The sequence below is a fragment of the Rattus norvegicus genome, chromosome 15, assembly GCF_036323735.1.
Source record: "Rattus norvegicus strain BN/NHsdMcwi chromosome 15, GRCr8, whole genome shotgun sequence".
Classification (NCBI taxonomy): Eukaryota; Metazoa; Chordata; class Mammalia; order Rodentia; family Muridae; genus Rattus; species Rattus norvegicus.
Window position 1 is genome coordinate 3,832,256 of NC_086033.1, and position 21,971 is coordinate 3,854,226.

The window sequence follows — 21,971 nt, forward strand, 5'->3', positions numbered from 1 at the left end:
GCTATAGAATGTACAGAAAAAGTCAAACTACAGGGTTTCCTTCATTAATAACAATTTTTTCGGCACCTAATTACTTAGATGTCTACAATAATAAAGGTAAGATGTTGTTGATAAAAAAACCTGTATAGACAACTTAGCCTTTTAATTTACTTTAAAAATAATATGGGGCATTGTGTGAAACTGTCCAAATCTTATAGAAAACCTAAGATATAAGGGAGGGGAGAGAAAAAGAAATAAAACTCAAAACGTGCACTCAAGTAGTATGCAGCCTGCTCTACCGCCTGCTGCTCCTAAAGCTGTTTGTAAACGTGCTGAGCTAAGCACAGCCATGGATGATTTCGAGTCAAGCACTGCCGCTGATGAGTTTCCTGAGCCCCTCTCTTAAATCTTCTGTGTCCCAGAACGTTGTCATGTCTGTAGTCGCTGCTCACCGTCTCATTTGCAGCGTCTGCTCGGTTCCTTTATCATGCTGTTTGTTTTATGTTCACCAGCACAGGTTTTCTTCTTGCTTTTTCCACTTCTTTTTCTTCTATCTTTTAGTTATTACTTTAAATTACTTTAAATAACTTCTGCAAGATTTGAGGGTTGTTTGTTTGTTTGTTTTATCTTTTTAAATAATCCACTTTGGTCTACTTTTAGAGATAGCTCTCTCTCTCTTTTATTTGCTTTTAACCTTTTCCTTATACCCTTCTTCTTTACCTCCTATTCTAGGCATCTATTTCTCCCCTCTCCCCTTTCTCCTAATTTGATCTGACTATAAAGATTGGATTTCATTTTATTCTGAACATAATTTACTGATTGGAAATGCTTCGGGTTTGTAATCTAGTTAACCATGTTCCAGGGACATGGAAGATGAGATAGGCTCTACGTAGCTCACATCTTCAGAGAAGGAAATTAAGAGGCCGGCTTCTGTTCTGTCCGGGCATGTCCAGAATTCAGTTGAAGTCATAGCTTCAGGGTCAGACTAGATTAGATGTGCCAAGAGTGAAAAATAGAAGTTAAAGATGTTAAAAAGTGCACAGAAAGATAATGAGGTCATTGCTAAATGTGGGTCCTATTTGAACAAGTTTTTGATGATGGTAGATGAGAGTTAACAGGTTCAAATATTAGTCTGGGATTAAACAGCACACTAGATCATTTTCATCTAGGATATGCTGTAAGAACATATAAATACTCAATGAAATATGGCTTCATTTTTTTTAAAAGAACCATTTCTAAGGTTATCAAGATCAAAATTGATTGGTCCATCCGTCTGCTAGTGCCCGAACTCTTCAGGCGTGTTTTCTCTTAATGGCAAAGGAGCAAGCGTCCACTGCTAGGTTGATTGCTGTCTTACTGCTTATCCTTTGTCACTTTGACTTAGGAGGCTAACAAAATCAGTTTTTATTTTTAATTTTTAAAACTGAGACTCAAACCACTAAATACTCTGTCAGAATCAAATGATTTGTGCATAAATGATGTTAATGATTTGAGTGTTTATATAGAATGGGCATTTTTGTGATGTTTCATTCTCACACAAAAGGCAATTTCCTGATTTTGTATTTTTTTCTTTTCTCCTTTAAATAAAAAGTCTCAAAGGTTGGTATGAGCCCCTGATTTCTGAGACTGTCCTTAAGATGTCTTTGTCTCATGTGGGTGAGGTATAGGTGATAGCACAGAGAGGGCTGCCTTTGGTTCCGTGCTGACTGGAATCGCATGTTGGATTCAGTGTCTCCATTTCCGTGCTTTTTGTTAAGATAAGAGGGAGAGGAGGATAATCCACTGATCACGAGGTGAACAGGCCTTTGTGGCTATACTTCCGGGCCATGCTATATTAATCCAGCTGAGATCCAAAGCACTAGGCAAATTAATCATGAGTGGAAATCTCAGAATTATGAGCCAGAGGAAACCTTTATTTCTACGTTGAAAAAAAATCACATATTTATAGAATATTTTACACTTTTTTAATGGTTTCATATAGAATACATTCTCTGATCTTTATCTTCTAACAGATAGACAGGGTGGACATTTTTATTTCATCTTATAAATGAACAGATAAGTTAAATGGTAATGAGCTGCATAGCTAGTATATTCAGTTTTGAATATATCCCTTCTAATCCTGTGTTCCATAACATAGTATAACCAGTACCTGAAACAGGTAGGTTATGGTCCTCCCATTGTACTGGGACACTAGAGATATAGCTAAAATTGAGGTGAATGTGTATTCTTGGATTGTTTAGTTATAGTATTATTCTCTTCTGTTATTTTAATAAATTATTTTTTCATAAATGAGGTAAAATACTCCTTTGAAATAGTTCATCTGACTTTGTATACTAAACATAAGAAACACATTTATACACTCACAATTCTAAGTTGGTGAGGTTTTTTTTTATTTGCTTTATTGAATTTAGCTGTTCTTATTAGATTGCCTGAAGTTAAAAGGATCTTCTTTAATTTCTCAACTGCAAACTAGAAAATTGCCCATTGCCATTTTATGTTTTCCATAAAAATTGATATTCACAATTTTGCATTTAGTAGCAATACATGTTCATCATTGGATTATAAAGTAAAACAAGCATTCTGAAAGGAATCTGAAAAATTTTTTTCAAAGATTTATTCATTTATTATATATAAGTACACTGTAGCTGTCTTCAGACACACCAGAAGAGGGCATTAGATCCCATTACAGATGGTTGTGAGCCACCATGTGGTTGCTGGGAATTGAACGCAGGACCTCTGGAAGAGTAGTCGGGTGCTTTTAACCGCTGAGCCATCTCTCCAGCCCGGAATCTGAAAATTTTATTAATAATTATTAAACATTTTATGTTTACATATTTTAAACTGGGCATGGTGGCACATATCTTTACTCTCAGCATGCAGGAGGCCTAGGCAAGTGATGTCTATGAGTCTGAGGGTGACCTAGTCTACAGTGAGTTCAGGACAGCCAGGGCTATAAGTGAGACCCAGTCTACAACAAAAATGATGTGTGTCATTGCAAAAGGAATTCATTCCTGCTTCCCACTATCTAACCTGGATCCTCCTTGTCTCTATGTCTCCGTCCTCATAAACAGTTGCTGTGTTTTATGTGTTTGCTGCTCTTCAGGCTCAGGATAGTTTGTTATACTGATGTTCGGCCTCCCTTGCAGCTGCTGTACTAAAGTATGAGAACAATGTGATGAACATCCGCCAGTTTAACTGTTCTCCACATCCTTACTGGTTGCCCAATTTTATGGATGTCTTTACATGGTCTTTACCATTTGTTGGAGAAAAAGGTATGAGTTTTGTTTTTGGTTTATAAAATAATGATTTCTTTTAGATTTACTCTAGGTTACTATCACAGATACATACTTGCTAGAGGAAATTGAAGCCTGGTTTCACTGCGCTTACAGCTATACTTGTGTCTGTGGGTGTGGACATGGCAGCTTCAAAGATATTTTCGTTTGATGCTTACAGTCCCCATGAGTGAGGATGGCTGGGGGACCGGGAGAGGATTTATAAATAGTCTGATGTTGTCTTCAGCTGTTGGATTTTCCTTCATTTTGAATTACGTGTAGTCTTCATGGAGGGTGAGCTTTTCTTTAGAATGGGCACCTCTGTATTCTAATACCATTTGTGGGGATTTCATAGCAGCTTATGGGGGAACTTAGTAGCTGTCATTTAGGCAGCATTCTCAGTGGAGGAGAGAAATCCAGGTTCTTCTCACCTAACAATTCTCTTATGTCAAAAAATAGGCTTTTTTTTTTTTTTAAAGAAATGATGCTTTCTGACAGCATCGAGAAATAACCATTTGAACTTTTACCTTTGAGATGTTATCATTGGGCTTTTAAAGAGATAATAAATGCTGTTTAAGATTTTTTTTCCTAGTTGTATAGAAGTCTTAGATTTTTTGTTGCCTTTTTCATAATAGTGTTCATTCTTTCTCTCCTTCCCTTTTTTTCTTTCTTTCTAAACAGGGCAGTGCATCAGATTTCATATGTGTCAAGTTGACAGCGTGAGAATACAGATAGACTTACAAAACATTTTGTTCTATATCCCCTCTAGTTTTTTCACACCTCTTCCTTGTTATAAAATATGTCTCTTCGGCAGGGCAATTTCCAGTTCTAAAGTTGAGTTAACAGTTACACTGTATATGCTATGTTAGAATTTCAGTAGATTGCCTTTACTCTTTGTTTACTCAGTAGGTCTGATGTTCAGTTTATGTGGAGATAGAATTACCCATTTTAGGATTTGAGAAGAGGCTGGTTAAGGGCTTAGGTGAAAGGGATGCACTACACTTCCAACCTTCTGTCTTTGAGATATGAGAAATAGTTCACTCAGAGCATCATCAAGCTACTGGGATTTAAGAATCCATCCAGGTCACTGTGTCTCTGGGATAGATTGCAGCTCAGCTACTTTAACCGAGGTGGAGTATGGGGATCAGGATAAAGCAAAGAGGAAAGGAGTTAATTTGTATAATTCTTCTACCTCCCTGTACTATTTCATAATATCTAATGTTTCTGTTAAGAGTGTTTAAACAAATAGAGATCACAGCTTATAAGTCTATCAATTTATATTGTCTACTTGTTGAGAGATGAGAAAATTTAAGCTGACTTTATTTGTCTGCTACAAGTGAGGAGAGGATGGAGAGTAGTAGACTACTGTTTATATTCCTATATTTGATTGCGATCAGATGATCTTTAGCTCCTTTCTATGGATTTTCTTAAAAATTACACATTTCATGTGTGGTGTGTGTGCATGTGCATATGTGTCATGCATATATGTTGAGGCCAAAGGAAAATGTGTGAGAGTTGGTTTTCTTGTACCATGTTGGTCTTTGGGATAGAACTTGGGTCATCAGGCTTGGCAGCATCATCCTGACCCACAGAGCCATCTTGCCAGACTTTGGTAGTTCTTTTGCTACACTAATGCAAATGTTGAGCTGCCTGTGACAGAGCATTCTTTTTTTTTTTTTTTGGTTCTTTTTTTTTTTTTTTTTTTTTCGGAGCTGGGGACCGAACCCAGGGCCTTGCGCTTCCTAGGTAAGCCCTCTACCACTGAGCTAAATCCCCAGCCCCGTGACAGAGCATTCTTATGAGCACAGCTGGGAGTGGGGTGGGTAAGAGAGTAGAGGCAGGAAGTGTGAGGCCAGCCTGAGTTACATTCAATTCTCTCTGTTCCTTGAACCTGGATAGAGGGCTTATTCGTTAAGAGTATGAACTGCTTTTCCAGAAGACCCAGATTCATTTCCTAGCACCTGTGTCAGGTGGCTCACATCTACTTGTAGCTGGAGCTTCAGGGAAGAACCAACACCTTTGGCTTCCAAAAATACCCTGTCTCCAACAAACAAGCAACGATCTCTTGTAAGGTGTGGGAATACTATAATTTATGAACATTTTTCCTGTGGATCTCCTGTAAAGTATAAGAAAGTAAATCTTAAGAGGTCGGTAGTGTCAGTAAGATGTTTCCAGCCCCTACATGTATCATATACACAATAATAGTGAAATTACGTTTTTTAAAACTTTAAAAAAAAACACGGAAGTTTAGTAAAGCTGGGCATGGGGCTTGTTCCTATCGTGCCTGCATTCAGGATGCTGAGCAGAAGTATCGTGCCAGATTCAAAGCCACATTGTGGGCGTGAAGTCACCCAGGGATACAAGAGTGAGGCTCATGGCCATCCTCTGGTCTTCAGCCTTCAAAGCACAGGATTAGAGTTCTGACCCAGCACCTCTGTTTTCAGAACCGCTTTGCAATTTCATTGAAAAAAAAAAGTAAAAAAATGGAGCTGGATGTTGCCTACATTTTGTTGTTGTTTGTTTGTTTGTTTGTTTGCTTTCCCCAAAACAAAGGTTCTCTGTGTAGCCTTGGCTGTCCTGGAACCAGTTCTGTAGACTTAGCTGGCCTTGAACTTATGCTGCCCAAGCTAGAGCCAGACCTGAGATGAAGCAGTTCCACTGCTTTCGTGCTGAGTACAGCATTGGCACATGCTTCTGTGGCTTGTTTCAGAGGTTTCTGATTTTGATGAAATTTCATTTAGTTCCTAAGAATTAATTACCTAACTTATAAATATTTACCCCCCATTTTTTCCTAAGTATTTTATAGTTTTAGCGACTTTTGTTCCATCCTGAGTAAGTTTTCATATTAGTGTACTTGGGCGGGGAGGGGATCTGACTTGTTCCTTTTCAGTAGATATGCAATTTTGAAAACCATTCTATGTCTGCTGAATTATTTTGACACCCATATTAAAAAAAATAACTGGCGTTAACTGTGAACTCTTATTTATGGGTGTCATTCTTCATAAAATGGAAAATGAAGTCTAGTCTATAGGGCCTCTCAGATGCTGTTCATTGAAACTCTCATTCCTTAGCAGATTTGCTGTGTCTTAATCTCAGCTTCTCAGAGTTCTTATCTGTTAAATTGCTTTCATCTTAAAGTTTAAAATGTCCTCATTCCTGCTGTCACGAGGTATCATATTGAATTATTGCTGTGCGTAAATGTGGGCGATCGTATGTCAGCATCTAACATGTTCTCTTTTCTTTCTGAACAGTCACAGAGATGTTGGTAAATGTTCTCAGTATTTGCTCTGATGATGAACTAATGACAGAAGGGGAAGACCAGTTTGATGGTATGGATACTCATCTTACTATTTCTGTTTATGAAGTGATACCTCGGTAGTACTGAGTCTCAGTACACTATGTATCAAAAAACATTCATTGCTTTCCCATGGCTGTCCTATTTGATAAGTGAGAATTCACCTACCCCCTCCCCTCAGTGTATATACGCGCGCGCACACACACACACACACACACACACACACACACACACATATTTTAAGTTTTGAGAATAATTTAGGTGTCTTTTTTGTAATAGTGTGGGACTTTTAGGAAAGGGGAAGTTTGGAAGAAAGAATAGATACGAGAATGGAGAGTTGAAAGGATGTGGTTCTTGATGAATACAGACATTACTTTTGAAGAGGGCATTTAGTACAGTGTCCGTGGTTCCTCAGAAGCATCTCTGACCTACTATTGTGTTCACTTTATTAATGTAGGGTGTTCTCACTGTTGGGTACTTATGTTCTAAAAGACTCCTTGCTGAATGGATTTTGGAAGTTTATTTTTCTTTTTCTATAGAAACAAGGTTATATGTAGTTGTTAGCTCTTACATAAGCAAACAAACTTGTGGGCCTAATACATATGTATAGTATGTTTAAAGGAATACCATTAGAAACTATTGGGGTTTATGTTTTAAAATTTTTACTTAAAAATTTAAAGCTACTTAAATTTTAACAGAGTAAATGTAAAAATAAAGTCATTTAAAAACTGGAAAACTGTTACATTCCTTATCCTTATGCTTTGTGTATACTTTCTGTAGTGTACTAAGTTTATATGGTAGTCAGCATGGAAATTCTTCGTTGTGCTAATTGTTTTCCACATGTTAATAAGGTTTAATAGGGAGATATGTTCCTTTTTTCTCCTTTCTATTCCCCCTACATACCTTTTTTTTTTTTTTAATTTTTGAAACAGCATCTCACATACTTCAGGCTGGCTTCAGAACTCACCCTGTACTTGATGACCATGAGCTTCTGGTCCTCTGTTTCCTAATCACCAGGATTATAGACAGTTCCATCTTCCATGTTCTCTTACTGCTGTACCTTCATTAATGACCTAACAGCAAATTTATGTTAGTCCTTTTGGGAGGGGTTGGATAAGAAACTTTTTTTTTTTCTCCTGAGTTTCTATTTTGAAATATTTGATCATGCATAGCTTATTTTTCCCTTAAAAATATAAGTAGTTATAATTTCTGTACTACTGTATCACTAGGTTCAGATCCTAGTTCCTTGTGCGAGCCTCTGAGGCTTCAGGCAAGTCATATACAGTTTTGGATTTACGCTTCCCTTGCCAGTTTGAGTGTAATAATCACTCCTCATGCTGCAGTGCTGAGACAGTGTTGAGATGACGATTGAAGTGACACATGCCTTGTATGCTTTTCATCTTCTTAAGTTTTCTGGCAATTTGTCACATTTGCTGAAATTTTCAGTGGGTGTTTTAGTTGGTTTATGTTAACTATATGAGGTCTAGTACTTTGAAAATAATGTTTGACTTTCAAACTAAAGATTTCTTATCTAATTAGTACATTTACTGAAATTTACTCCACTGAATTTATAATTACTTCAGTTAGAATTAATTTTTTTTGACATAAGGTTAAATTGAAACTAGTATATATTTTTTTTAATTCTCAATACTACTCAACTGCTATATTTAACATCTTCTTTGTCCATATTCAGGAATTCATTATTATTTTAAAAGCTTGTTTTATATCTAGTAAGATTGGTAGACATTTTTTCACATGGTAATTTAACTTGTGTTTTATATATAACTTCTAACAATAAGTCATTTGCATTAGATTGTGGTATTCCCTAACTGGCCATTATATCCTGTCGTTGTTGTTATTAGTGTTGCTAATAGCGTATTAAGTTGGAGCAGTAATAGGTTAGTGTCTTGTAATAAAAAGAAAAATGGTTTTATAGTTAAGGCTAACTTAGTACTTGGTTTGAGTATCTATAATTTATATGAAGATAATATAATCGACTTTTAAAGATTTAACAAGGAAAATATAAACGGTTATATTAACTGTTCAAAACAAACAGGGAAAAGAACACATAATTTATCAACTGCCTAAAGCATAGAAGTTTTAGAATATACATTCCTTTTAAAGAGCTTGTATTTTAAGTTTCATCCATCATAAGATATAAATTATGCCTGTTTATTTATTTGTTGTATTATTCTTGCATTCCAGGGATAAATTAAATTGAATTATTAAAGAGGCAGTATTACTTGATAATGGTTTAGGAGTATCTTTCACTTTCCATTCATAGCTATGTGGTCTTGGAAAAGCACCCAACTCCTTTGGATCTTCTCACTTATGAATTGAGAGTTCAGGAAAGATGACATTTTATTCTCAAGTAACTTTTACAGTTTTCTGCACCATTTATGACATTGTTTCCATAGGAAATAAACTGGGTTCTCTTTTGTATTCTAAAAGTAGGTCTCCCTTCATTGTCGGCATCACAAGTACTCCTCCTGTTCTCACCCTTTCACCAGCCAAGTTTTAGTATCAGAAATTCTGAAGAAGATATAAAAATATGAGTCCACAAGTTTCTATAGGGGAATGGGAGTGGTGTGGGAGAGAATGCATTGAAAAAATGGAGGAGAGTGAAAGGTGTTAGGATGGACACTAAAGTCTAGCGTAGGATCCATGGAAGTCCGCTATCCCGTGCTTCCATGCTTCATCCCTTTTGCCCTGTCCTTTTTGTCACTTTTCTACTTTCCTTTCACATGATGGCATGACTCCCATCTTTTCTCTCTCTTCCTTACCTCCGTTAAGCCGTCTTATGGATATGGAAGGAAATTTGACTTTAGAAAGAAAGTTTGGTAGATTGGGGTTTGCTATGGAGGTCGAATGAGGGGTTAATTTTTCTGTAGTAGAAGGGAGAAAGTAGTATTAGAGATTTCCCAGTAACAGGAAGCAAAGCGTATGTTTTACAGGTTCACTTTGAGATCTGTTACGGTGGTAAGACTCTTACTGATGGCCTTTGGCACCCACATTGTTGTTTAATGTTTGTATGGCTTGTTTGTGTTTTTGCCAAGATAAATCTGCATAAACTCTGCATAAAAATGTGTAGCTTCCTTTTTAGAGCTGTTAATCGTGAACAAATTTTTTAACACTAATTTCTAGGACTTTAATGCATACATTTCTTTCAGATACTTATCTTTTGCCTTCAGCTTTGGAAAAGAAATGCATAATCTATGTGTTACAGTGTCACTGAGTTAAACTCTAGTTCCTGTAGTATAATCATGCTTTAGAGTGTAAGGTCTGAAACCTCAGACCACCTCTACTGCTACTCAAAGCTGTTTACTTGGTTTGAAGTAATCTGTCACTATTTTTGCAAAAAGATGTCACTCAGATTCCCAGATTGGATGGTAACAAACAGCACATTGTTAAATTTGAATATATGCAAACATTCTACAATTCAGATTCAAGAAATCATGTCATCTTGTCATGGAATGTGGGAGACTCAACTTTTTTTATCTGGGAGTGGTTGAGGCTTTTCACTGAGAAAAGTTACCTACATTTCCTGTCCCTGCTATAGATTTGCATATGTTGGTATCCTTGAAGAGCCACCTGAGTTCGTATCTTATGTGTCATCGCTTTTCACTTAACATACTTTGACGGATGGCACATTTCCTTAGAGTTATGGCTATAAATGTGGTTGTTAGCACAGTCTTTTATTGGTCTTATGTGTTTTCATGTTTTTTTCTGTCCCTAATTATGTCTATGTTCATCAAAAATTATAATCACTCTTACTCATAATTTCTCTCTGACACATATCTTTTAAGAAGTCTTTGCTTTAGAGCTCTACCCTATAGCATCTGTCTTTTATTCACCAATTCTACAGTACTACATTTTTTCAAAATTTCAAATATGAGGGCCTTCATTTTTTCTCCCTTTCTTTCTACATTCATCCTTCAGTACCACTGCCAAGTTAAATTTCTATCTTTTTATTTGTCTCAACCACCTTTTCTCCATCATTCACTTCCTTTTTTCTGGACTCTCCATCTGAAGAACGGCTCATATATGGCAATAAAAAAGGTACAGACCAGACAGAGTAACATTGTTTTGAAATATGACTTTATAAGTTACTTCATGTCCATGTAAGTTGGCACATTCATTGACTAATGTTTTTAGAGTCTTTTTGGGCCTGTGCAAATTTAGACTGACATTTATGTGAGTTAGTATTTGATGTTTTAGAAGTCATATTCCAAGACATCTGTCTTTCTGTGCATGGAAATAGTTTTCCCTCCTTTCATTCCTCTTGTTGTAAATTTCATTCTTTTGCTTATTTGTGATGTTTTGTACTTCTCCCTGCATGATTAGGGGTGACTGTCTTATTCCCCAAACTTCTTTACTATGATGCATGATGTGTTTGTAGACTGATTTTAAATCCTCATTTGTACAGCGTGTTTATATTCCTTAACATTTTTAATTTGAATTCAGTATAGTCTCATGTCGTTTTGTTTTACAAATATATAAATTAAGGCTGAAAAGACAAATGTATATTGTTATAGCCATTCTTCTTAACCTACCACTCCTTATACAAATCAAACTACTTTAAAATTTCTGCCAATTTAAAAATAAAATATATTAGTTTATTAGAAGAGATTCAGACTTTCTATCCTTGGAAGATTTATTTTATAAACTCAGGGTTTTTTTTTCTTTCTTTCTTGTTTTTTTTTTTTGTTTGTTTGTTTTTGTTTTTGTTTTTTGTCTGTAAAATAAGGAAGTATACCCAGTATGTCTTCAGATTTTTATTTCTTTGATACTTAACTTTTTTAGTTAATCTGAAGACCATGTCTTTGATGCTTTGATGCTTTGAAGACCACATAGTTTAGGGCGTGGAGCTTCAGTACTCTATATTATCCTTTAGAGAATACCAAATCAGGTACTGGAGTCCTGCTCTCTAATACATGCTGTTTTCATCCTTTGGACGTGGACTGTTTTCCTGTTTTCCTGTTAGACCTCTGATTGTTCAGGCCTGCATCCCCAAAGCCTCTTGGCCTTTCCTTGACCTTCTCCTCAGCAGTGGTGCTTCCGTACGCGTGTTTTCATCTGTTGAAGCACAGGTGTGAGGGGACACTCTGGTCCAGAGTAACTCTAGTTGCTATATATGTGCTAACAGGACACGGTTATTCTTCTTGCTGGAGACCAAGGGAAGGAAGAGTGATTCTTTGAGTCCATCCAGCCAAGGAGCCGGTTCCTTTGTTGTATTCTTTAGCCAGCGTTTTGAGGGAGTCTTTTCTTACTGTTTATCTCGTATTTGCTATGGTTATTAAAGCTTGCATGATTTTAGAGAACAGCTAGTCCATGAAGTTAAGAGATATTCATTGTTTCTAAAATACTGCTTGTGGTCCCTACTTTGTGATCACCTTTGTAATTATTGTTACCTTTGTACATTTTTTGTAGATTAACTTAGTAAAGAAGCTTATTCTTTTATAATACGACATATTTCTAGTGTGCATGTTAAAGGCTTTTGTGATAAACAGAAGTCTTCCATTTGTCTTAGTCTGCATGCCAGAGGCTCCCATGAAAATTAAAAACTATAGGATTGTTTCTATTTTTTTGTCCTTTGGTTTATAATCCAAGTTGGGCTCAAATCACCCTACTCCTACCCCATTTTATTCCTCTCCTGATTAGTGGTGTAAGATAATTAACGTTTGCGAATTGTTCTAATCAGTCCCCAATATTTGACTATTGTTGGGCTAATCATTGAGGGACTGAGAAACTTTCTGGCATGAGTTCATCTAGTCTCCTCCATGTGAGCTGGTAGCAGGAGAACTGGTATTGATATAGATGAGTCTGGGATAGGCTAGTAGAATAATAAAACAATGCCTGAGTGCCCTAAACGTGAGCCTTTTTTTCTATTTATTCCACTGAAAGTAGGTTCAGCTGCAGCCCGGAAAGAAATCATAAGAAACAAGATCCGAGCAATTGGCAAGATGGCAAGAGTCTTCTCTGTTCTCAGGTACTGGTACATTTTCCTGATCGTTTGCAAAAATGATCTCATTGTATTTTGTGAACATTGTTCTGGTTGCTACCTAAAGCAGCTGGTTTTCTTTGTTCGTGGAAACTAGGTGTAGGTTTCTGTTCTGTTGAGGGGAGTAGAGGTTGTAGCTGGTGGTGGGTTATTTGCTTGCTTTTCTTTCTTATTGTGGTGCTGGACTCACACGGGACCTAAACCAGGAAGCAGGCCGTCTCCGCTGAGATTTCATCTTGTGATGAAAGCACCAAATTTGTACCTTGAAACTCAGACGAGGATACGATTCCTGGTGAATTTTCTCCTCCATAGAATCCTGTATCTGTTTTATGATAGTACAACTTAACCTTCTTGGGGTTAAAATTTAGGAAGGCGAGGTTTCAGGAAAACAATATATATTTCAGTGATAGTATGTCTACCCTCCTAAATGAAATGTTTAAAATATGGAAAATAAGTTTCTTGGAATTGAGAGAAGTATGTTAATAACAATGAATGTAATAAATTATATGCATGGACTACATCTGAACCATAGCTCCTCTTTTTTTTTTTTTTTTTTTTGGTTCTTTTTTTCGGAGCTGGGGACCGAACCCAGGGCCTTGCGCTTCCTAAGCAATCGCTCTACCATTGAGCTAAATCCCCAACCCCATAGCTCCTCTTTTAAAGTAAATACTTATTGATAGACTTTTATTTTATTAGTTTTTGATTTTTGAAATTTTGGGGATGGAGCCCAGTGCACTGTGCACACTGGCAAATGCTGTACCTCTGAGCTTCTTATATTTGTTACTTTTCTCTCTAGGGAGGAGAGTGAAAGCGTGCTGACACTCAAGGGCCTGACTCCCACAGGGATGTTGCCTAGTGGAGTGTTGGCTGGAGGACGGCAGACCTTGCAAAGTGGTAATGATGTTATGCAACTTGCTGTGCCTCAGATGGACTGGGGCACACCTCACTCTTTTGCTAACAGTACACATAATGCATGCAGGGAACTCCTTCTGCTTTTTAGTTCCTGTCTTAGCAGCTGACATAAGCAGGGTACTGTATGATAGGCATCTGATTAGTACCTCGCCAGGGCATAATATCAATAGAACGAGTTGTCTTTTAAGTGAAAATAATGGTCATTTCCTAGCTGTTGATAAAGTGATGTGGGAGCAGCTCATGTCATAATTGTGAGATATTTACTCATTGGTTTAATGCACCCTTGCTTTTAAAAGCCTCAGTCAAGACTGTGAATCAGGGATAGACATATTACTAACGTGGAGCTGTAATTCCATTCTTTCTTTCTTTTAAATTTTACATAATTGTATTAGATTTTGCTTATATTTTCAAGTATTTATTTTTTGAGTTAAAATTCTGCTTAGGCCCCAAAACTTCCTTTATGCACTCATTTGCCAAAAGATTTATGCCAAGTTTTGTACCCTGGTAAATGAATAGAGTTTGTTTTCTGTGGTGTTTGTCAAATGTTCTATGTATAATTGACTGTCTGTAACATGCTGTTTCCTTCCTCTGCAGATAGAGCTGCTTTCCTAAATCTGTCTGTCTTTCTTTAGGATAGCTGTATGTCTGTAAATATATGTTCTATTAAATCACTCTATCAGACGCTTGTCTGTCTTTTGATGTAGAAGCAGCTTTGTAGCACCTTGGTTTAGGTCTGCTGCATTTTGTTGCTGCACTTGGTTCATTCTGAATATAAATGTAACATCAGATATTAAGCTATTGTTATAAAAGGTTGAATTTAAATCATGTAAGTCAAAATTGAAAGGGTGTTATTAAGTGTGCCTTTATTTTGCATGAAAATAAAAAAATTATACGTAAAGCATTTCTGTAATCCGGCTCATTGAATATTTTATGTTTTTTTTTAAAAAAGCTAACTTTATTGTTTTAAGCATCTGTGTAAGTACTGGGTAAACTTTGAAAGCCCATTACAGATTGAATAGAAAAGGTGTGACTATTGCAGCCGATACACAGTAGCACACAGTCTCAATTTCTTTCCCTTATGGATAGAATACAAAATTTGTGAAGTGGAAAAAACTGTACATAAAGTGACTTTGACAGGCCCTTGTTTTATTAAAATGGCAATGATAGATCTGTTGTTTTTACTACAGTTTCTTATTGGTGTTGTAGCTAGTAAATTTTTAAAGTAGAAAAATAAAGGAGTTTTAAGTATTTGAATAAATTTCAAACTCCCTCGAATTGTTATTTCAGTCAGTTCCAGAACAGATCCTTTTTAGTTAAAAGTAATTTTTGATAGACTTAAGTTTTAGTTCATGTCATTTTATCATGTGCTGTTATCACTGGTGCAAACAAGAAATACAACTAGTACAGTAATGGCTTTCACTTTGAATAGAAACTACATATAACTTCAGATTTCTATGGTGAATGAGGTTTTTTGTTTACTTGGTTCTGTTTTATTTTTTTCAGTTTTCAATCATGGTTCTAGAGATCTGAGAATCTAGAACCTTGAACACTACTGAACCACTGAACTATATCCCATCGCTAGATCTCTTTTCTTTTATTTTTGGATTTAAAAGAAAGCTCCTTATAATTTTATTTACCCTCAATTTTTCTAATATATATATTTTTAAATGCCAAGAAAAAGTACCTGAATATAAATTTAAATATTAACAAAACCATAAATATTCAATAAAAATTAAAAAATTTTTACTAGTAAAAGGATTATTTTAATAAGGAAAAGTATACCCTTTGTTTAGAAATAAAATAAAATTAAAAGATACCATATTTAAATAAATATACTTAACAGTCATCTCTCAGTTATCCTTGGATATATTATTAGTTTTATATTGTATCCATGGCAAACCTTGCTTTCAGATTTCACACTTAGCACCTGCTAATTACATGCTTTGTTGACAGCTTGGTACTTCTATTTATTCTTAATTTGCATGCAGCCTGAAGCTCATTCCTTCAACTTGGAAACCACCCTCAACTGCAGGGAAGGTTTGGGAGACAGCAGCTTTGCTGAAGGGACTGTCTGTTCCCAGCATAGAGTGAGTTACTGGAAGGAGCTGAGCGTGAGGGGTCTAACTTGGGAAACTAGACAGCTCCCTAGTTTTGCTACGGAGGGCTCTTGATGTTATGGTTTGAGCATTTGGTTGAAGTTATTTCCGTAGCATATGAAAACCTGACTTTTAAAGAAGTGACAAAGCTCATATAGAAACTACATCTTTGAGATGTTTTACTAGAAGGTTAATATTTTAAATTTCTGTAGATACAAACTCTGATGTTAATGTGTATGACAAAGAGGTAATATAAAAATGAATTTAATTCTGAGACTTCAAGCCCATTTTCAGACTATAAAAGATACCTTTCCAATATCTTTAGAAATATTTTTGGTTTAGTTTTGTTTTCTTGAGGCAGAGTCTCACAATATAGCATGGCTGGCATGGAGTTCATAGACCAGACCTGCCCTCGTACTTCTACGGGTCCTCCAGCCTCGCCTTATGACTGCTGAGATTAAAGGCACAAGTACTACCACTCCCAGCTTCGTTTTAGTATCCTTGAAGCTATTTTTACATGTTATCTCTTGGGTGGAGGGAGTTGTTTTTTAAAAACTACAACTCTGTTGCAGTTTGATTTTTGGAGTTTTGTATTTGTTCCCCTATAGTAATTTAATGGGGAATTAACCCGATAATTCTATCCACAAGCTGTATGTGAAAATATGTAGGTATCTCTATTTTAATAATGCCAAATTCCTGTTGATCATTTATTCTCTGTTGTATTGAAGAACATAATAGTTAAAGGCAGCAGTGTACTGACACTTACTAGCATTGTCACATGTGTAATTGACAGTCAGTGAAGGAAGGAGAATTACAGTAGTGCCTTTGAGGTAGAACTTCACTGTTACCAGGTGTTTTTTCTAGTCTGCTATTGAAGCTTCAGATGCCTGTATTTCAGTTTTAACCCTCTCAGGGTGACACACTATATAGTTTACTATCAAGTTTCATAGCTTAGAAAGTTAATCAGTAGAATCAAAAAATTTTTATATAATTAGCTAGACGGTAATTATCTTAATGAGATTAATTATAGTCTTAGTTTATTACCATATACAAGTTAAAGAATGCTTCATGTATAATCACTTCTAGTATCAGAAACATGTAAATCATAGTCTGATGGACATTTTTTCTTTATTCAACTTTATGAAGAAAATACATTCTGAAGGGACTGATAATGGATGAGGACTAATAAGTATAGATGGGTCTTTTTTCATTCCATTTGTGTATTTTCTGTTTGTTTATTTGAGACAAGGTCTCTCTATCTATCTCTGGCTGGCCTGGAACTCACAGAGCTCCATCAGCCTGAGTGCTGGGATTAAAGGCATTGCCACCATGCCCTGTTAAATGGACCATTTGGCCCGTTTTCTGCCTGGGCAGATTTTGTAGAGTTCTTTCCAGACACAGAATGCTAGGCTTTCCCCAGGATAAGCTCCTGGTGGCCATGTAATGTGTGTGTCTGAGTAGAAACTCTATCAATAGTTAAGGAGAACCAGATCTCTAGTCAATATTCATCCTACCTCTTGGATCCCCAATTCACTTCACATTCTGGTTGAGACTACCTGTATTTTTGAAATTTAGCTTATAAGGCTCTTCTTTGTAACTATTTTGGACGAAATAATGTCTAAATTATACTGTTTCTTAAAAAGACGTTTCAGGAATAAGTATTGTAATTACCTTTATTGGAGAGAAGCAAAACAGAAAGAATGTGGCGTTCTTATAACATGAGCGTGCACTCTCTGGGTACACAAAGGGTAACACTGTCAAGCAATTACTACTGTTCCTTGCATCTTTAGATCTTGTTCCCCCTCTTCAACTCTTTCTATGGTTTAAACCCAAAAATAAATGAACATATATCCTTTAAAAGGTTTTGAATTTTTATTTTATTATCTTATTCATATGGGTGTTTGGCCTGCGTATATGTACATGCGCTGTGTACATGCATGATGCCCTTCAAGTTAAGAGGCTGTCTGATCCCCTGGGACTGGCATTAGGGATGATTGTTAGATGTCAGGTGGTTGCTGGGAATCGAACTTGGATTTTCTACAAATGCTCTGACCTACCAGCTTTGCATTACCCAAAAAAGCATCTTTGATTACAAAATACATGACTAATATTCAGCTCTTTAAATGTGCCAGTGCAGGTTATACCAAGAATTTTTCACATGATCTATATATTGTATCCATTATGGAATAATTAGGATTCATTGCCTGAGAGAAAGTTCTATCCCTCAATGCCTTTCTGATTAGTGTACAGGTTTAAAAAGATGCCCAGTAGTGTCTTTCTTTCTTCACCTAAGAAAGCAGGCTTCTCCCTGCTAAGCAAATTCATCATCATGATAAACTGAATATAAATAGAATTTTTACAGCATTATAGGTATTTAAATAGTTAGGCAGTCAACATTCGAGTAGGGGCCAGGGTACTGTGGTATACTCTTGTAGCCTTTCAGCTACTCTAGAAACTGATGCAAGATGATCACTTGGTAAAGAGTTCAAGGCCAACCTCCTTCAAAACAAATAAACCCCAAGTTCTTAGCATAGAAAATTGATTACTTTAGGGTCTCCCTAAAGAACAGAGCTTGAGGATTAGACTAATACAACAAATTCAGGGTCCTTAAATTTCATCATAGTTATTTTGACTGTTTATTTTTTGCCCTGAAGAGACAAATCTGTTACTGACCTCTTCTAGTTTCTATGTTAGAGAACCAAGTGGTGATGAATGTTGTTAATATTGGAAGGGAAAGAAAGATCTTGTTTGTTTTTCTGCTACAGTGCTATTATCATAATTTTCCTGTAATGGTAATTCACTGATAAAACAAACAATGGAAAATAAATCGAAACAGTAAATTCAAGATGAGTAATTAATACTGGAGTATATTTATTTGCATGGGTGCTGAGGTGTCTGTCTTTACAATAGGTCTCTATGTCCTGTGCTCTGATGTCATAGTGCTGTGTGTAAGCCGTGCTGTGTTAGAAGTTGGGGGATTGGATGGGCTCTCTACTGTGGGAATAGTTTGTATTCAATTGTAAATGATGTAGTTGGGGGTACTGTGATATGTTAAGTGATCATTGCCTTTTCTGCTGTACAATATGACCCTTCTCATCTCTCTCATTCATTTTGCATGCCTCTGCTCACTTCTGTACAGCCACAGTTGAGGCTATTGAGGCTGAAAAAGGTACGATCAGAGTCCTTGCACTGGGCAGGGATCTGTGGTCTGTGGGTGGGAATCAGAGAATATCCTCTGGGTGTGTCTTATATCTAGCTCGCAATCTAGCTCGCACAGATGAATCGTACTGGCTAACTCATCAAGTTTAACAGCCACATTCCTCTTATTTAAATCACAAGAGCTGATAACTATATATACATATATGTGTCTTTTCTCTTTTCTAGCATAATCTAGAGATCATTGTTGCTGATTTCCTTAGCAGAGGTTGTATATGTAGTAGTTATGATGCCTGTTTTAGTGGACATTATTAAACTAACCCTGCAAGTAGAGATCTAGCCATATTTTGTGTTTATGCTACTCTGATTTTTCCCCCTAAGTGAAACCCTTCCCTAAATAAACACGTGAGTTCATACGTGAGTTTATTTTTTGTCCTTTCTAGTACAGGAACTTTTACTATAATAATTTTTTTTTGTTTCTTGCAGTTTGGGCTGTAGTTGTTTTGTTTTGTTTTGTTTTCTCAGAGCTGAGGACCGAACCCAGGGCCTTGTGCTTGCTAGACAAGTGCTGTACCACTGAGCTAAATCCCCAACCCCGGGCTGTAGTTTTATAGTTAAGATTATATTCATGTGTTTCAAGACTTAGCTTGATATTACACACTTCTGTCTAGTGGCCATAGCCATTTGTTTGCTTCATGCTTTTATATAGAGTGCTAGAGATTAGATATATTAACCAGGTAGACTATATGTAATTGTATAGATATTTTTAACTAACATTTTGTTAATGGAATTTGCATCCTTCCAGATAAAGTAATATTGAATCCATAAATGGTGGTGTATGCTTGGCTTGGTGTTGAATGTTTATCTTAGTGATGTTGAGTCAGGAGGATCACCTATTTGAAGCCAGGCTAAGCTACATAAAATTCCAGATAGTGAGGCCCTGTCTCAAAACAGTTAAACTAGAAACGCCTTGATATTCGAGAAGAATTGCCATTGCTTTTGATAGCGTTTGTATTAATTGGCCAGAAGAGGAAAAGAAACATGTTTTTCAATGTAAAATCATGGACCCTTTTGCTTGTCATTCCAAACAGTTCAAATGGGAGGCATTTCCTCCTTTTTTATTTTATACTGCTGTTGCTGGGATGATAGTTCTTCAAGGTAGTTCTTACCTGCTAAGTTTTACTTCATTTCTTTCTCCTCCCAATTTTCCGGTACATACTTGTGTGTTGAGGATTGTCCTTCTTTAGCTTCCTCACATGCCCCCTCTTTACTGCCTCACTCATGTGATCTGAGGTCTGAGGCAATAGGAGATGACTGGTTTGGTAGAAGCAAACAGATACCTTGAGGCCATGGCCTGTAGGTTGTTTTTTGTGAGCAGGGAGAGGTCATTTTAGTGTCTTTGTTTTGATTTACTTAAAACAAACAAAACCATACTAACTTGTCATTTATGAAGCTTTCTTTTTATTTAGGATTAAAAATGTTTCATATTTAATAGGAAGACTCAAATGGGGATAGAATTCAGCTAAAGTAAAATTTAAATGTTGCTATGTACAGTAATTTCTTTTCTTCTTAAAATTCGTTGTTTTTGAAAACTCAGAACTGTTTTCACAATTACTGACTTATCAAATTTGCATTTTGTTAAGCAATACGAGGATTCTCTCCACCACATAGAATCTGCAGTTTTGAAGAGGCAAAGGGTTTGGATAGGATCAATGAGAGAATGCCACCCCGGAAAGATGCTGTGCAGCAAGATGGTTTCAATTCCCTGAACACCGCACATACCACTGAGAACCACGGGACTGGCAACCATAGTGCCCAGTGACCAGCGGCTTCCCAGGGATGGACAGATCACTAAGGAGCCGGAGGGGTCGGCCGAGCTGATGATAAATGTCATAATCTCTCTGAAGAAACAAACCATTGTGCTTTTTGAGACCCTTGCCCCCTTCCCGGATGGAGGCTTGAGGGCCTTGGGACTTGTGCTGTCCATAAGATTGGGGAATCGCTGCCACAGCGGAGAGCAGTGAGCAAGGGGCTTGGGGCAAATTCCAGTGGAGGAAGCCCAAACCTCCATTTATGCTTGTGGTTCACACATTTACGTTTACAAATGAGATTTCCTTTGTTTTCTCCCTCAGTAGAATTAGATTTTTTTCAACCATGACTTTAAATGCAATCTTTAGAGTTAATGTGGAACCTCCCTCACCCCCACCCCATGAAATGTCTTTAAGAGGATGGATTAGCATGGTCTTAAAATATATTTCTGAGGTTACTAGATGTATTTTGAATTGTAGACAAAATCTGAGAAACCCAGTTGGTGTTTATATAAAAACGCTGACCTCAGGTCATAGTTCTTAAATGTGGCTAATTCTGTAACATAGTCTTGGTATTTTTCAATTATGAATGCATAAACTATTTCTAAGAAGACTCTTACTTGAACAAGATCCAAAAAACCAATTTAGATTCTTTTTTGCCCATATCTTTTGAGATTTTCACCCCAGAGATTTAAGGAAAAAAAAAAACTAAATTTTAAAATTATGAAGAATTACAGAATTACTCATTTAAGGTACTTTAAAAGAAGTTTGTACATTGTCAAAGTAAATTTTAATTCAAATCATTGTCTGTAAAACTTGACGTATTTTGTGTATGCATGTTTTCATTTTGCAAATATTTAATATATAGACCTATGATGTACAGGTACAACATGTATAGGTTGCGTGGATATTATGAGAAATTTTAGTTTCTTGTGAGTACTCCAGTTGCTTAAAAACCACCAGGGGGATTTGCTGCTGGTTCTAACATTTTTATGTTTAAATGCAAAGGAAATTTAAAGTGTCTGGACATGTTTCTGACTAATGCAGCCTAGAAGCAATGGTTCTCTTCAGCCCTTCAGATGTTAGTGGAAGCATAAAAGTCAAGACTGCATGTCGAAATTTTACTTTTGATAGTTACAGAACTGCTTGGTTAAATTAAATGGAGCCATGTGCTAATTTTACAGTTACTGACCTTGTACTGATTGCCACTGTAGTTTGGTGATCCCTTTACTTTGGTGGCTTGCTTCCCTTATGCCCTGGACTACAGCTCATAGCATCAGGCAGCGGAGCCATCTGCTGTTTTGTTTGCCAGGAAGTGCACCTTGTATGGTCTTCTGTCTAAGTTGGAAATATTATGCATGTGCAGGACTATTCAAGTATTTTATAAACAGTAGCACACAATAAATTCCATGCATGGGCCGCTGCTCCTATCTCTGTGTTGGGTTTTATTTG

The 21,971-nt window shown here is 36.5% G+C and overlaps 1 protein-coding gene across 8 annotated transcripts in view; it reads left to right on the forward strand.

Moving 5' to 3' along the window:
* Ppp3cb (protein phosphatase 3 catalytic subunit beta) overlaps nt 1–21,949 on the forward strand; it is a 45,023-nt gene extending 23,074 nt beyond the window's left edge. The window contains exons 8-15 of one of the 8 annotated variants that reach the window (XM_039092985.1): nt 2–96; nt 3,126–3,251; nt 6,503–6,580; nt 10,579–10,605; nt 12,451–12,535; nt 13,344–13,441; nt 18,695–18,724; nt 20,355–21,949. In XM_039092985.1, the coding sequence (XP_038948913.1) occupies nt 2–96; nt 3,126–3,251; nt 6,503–6,580; nt 10,579–10,605; nt 12,451–12,535; nt 13,344–13,441; nt 18,695–18,724; nt 20,355–20,533 (718 nt within the window). In that variant the 3' untranslated portion in view covers nt 20,534–21,949. 8 annotated transcript variants of the gene reach the window in all.
* Nucleotides 21,950–21,971: the final 22 nt, after the last annotated feature.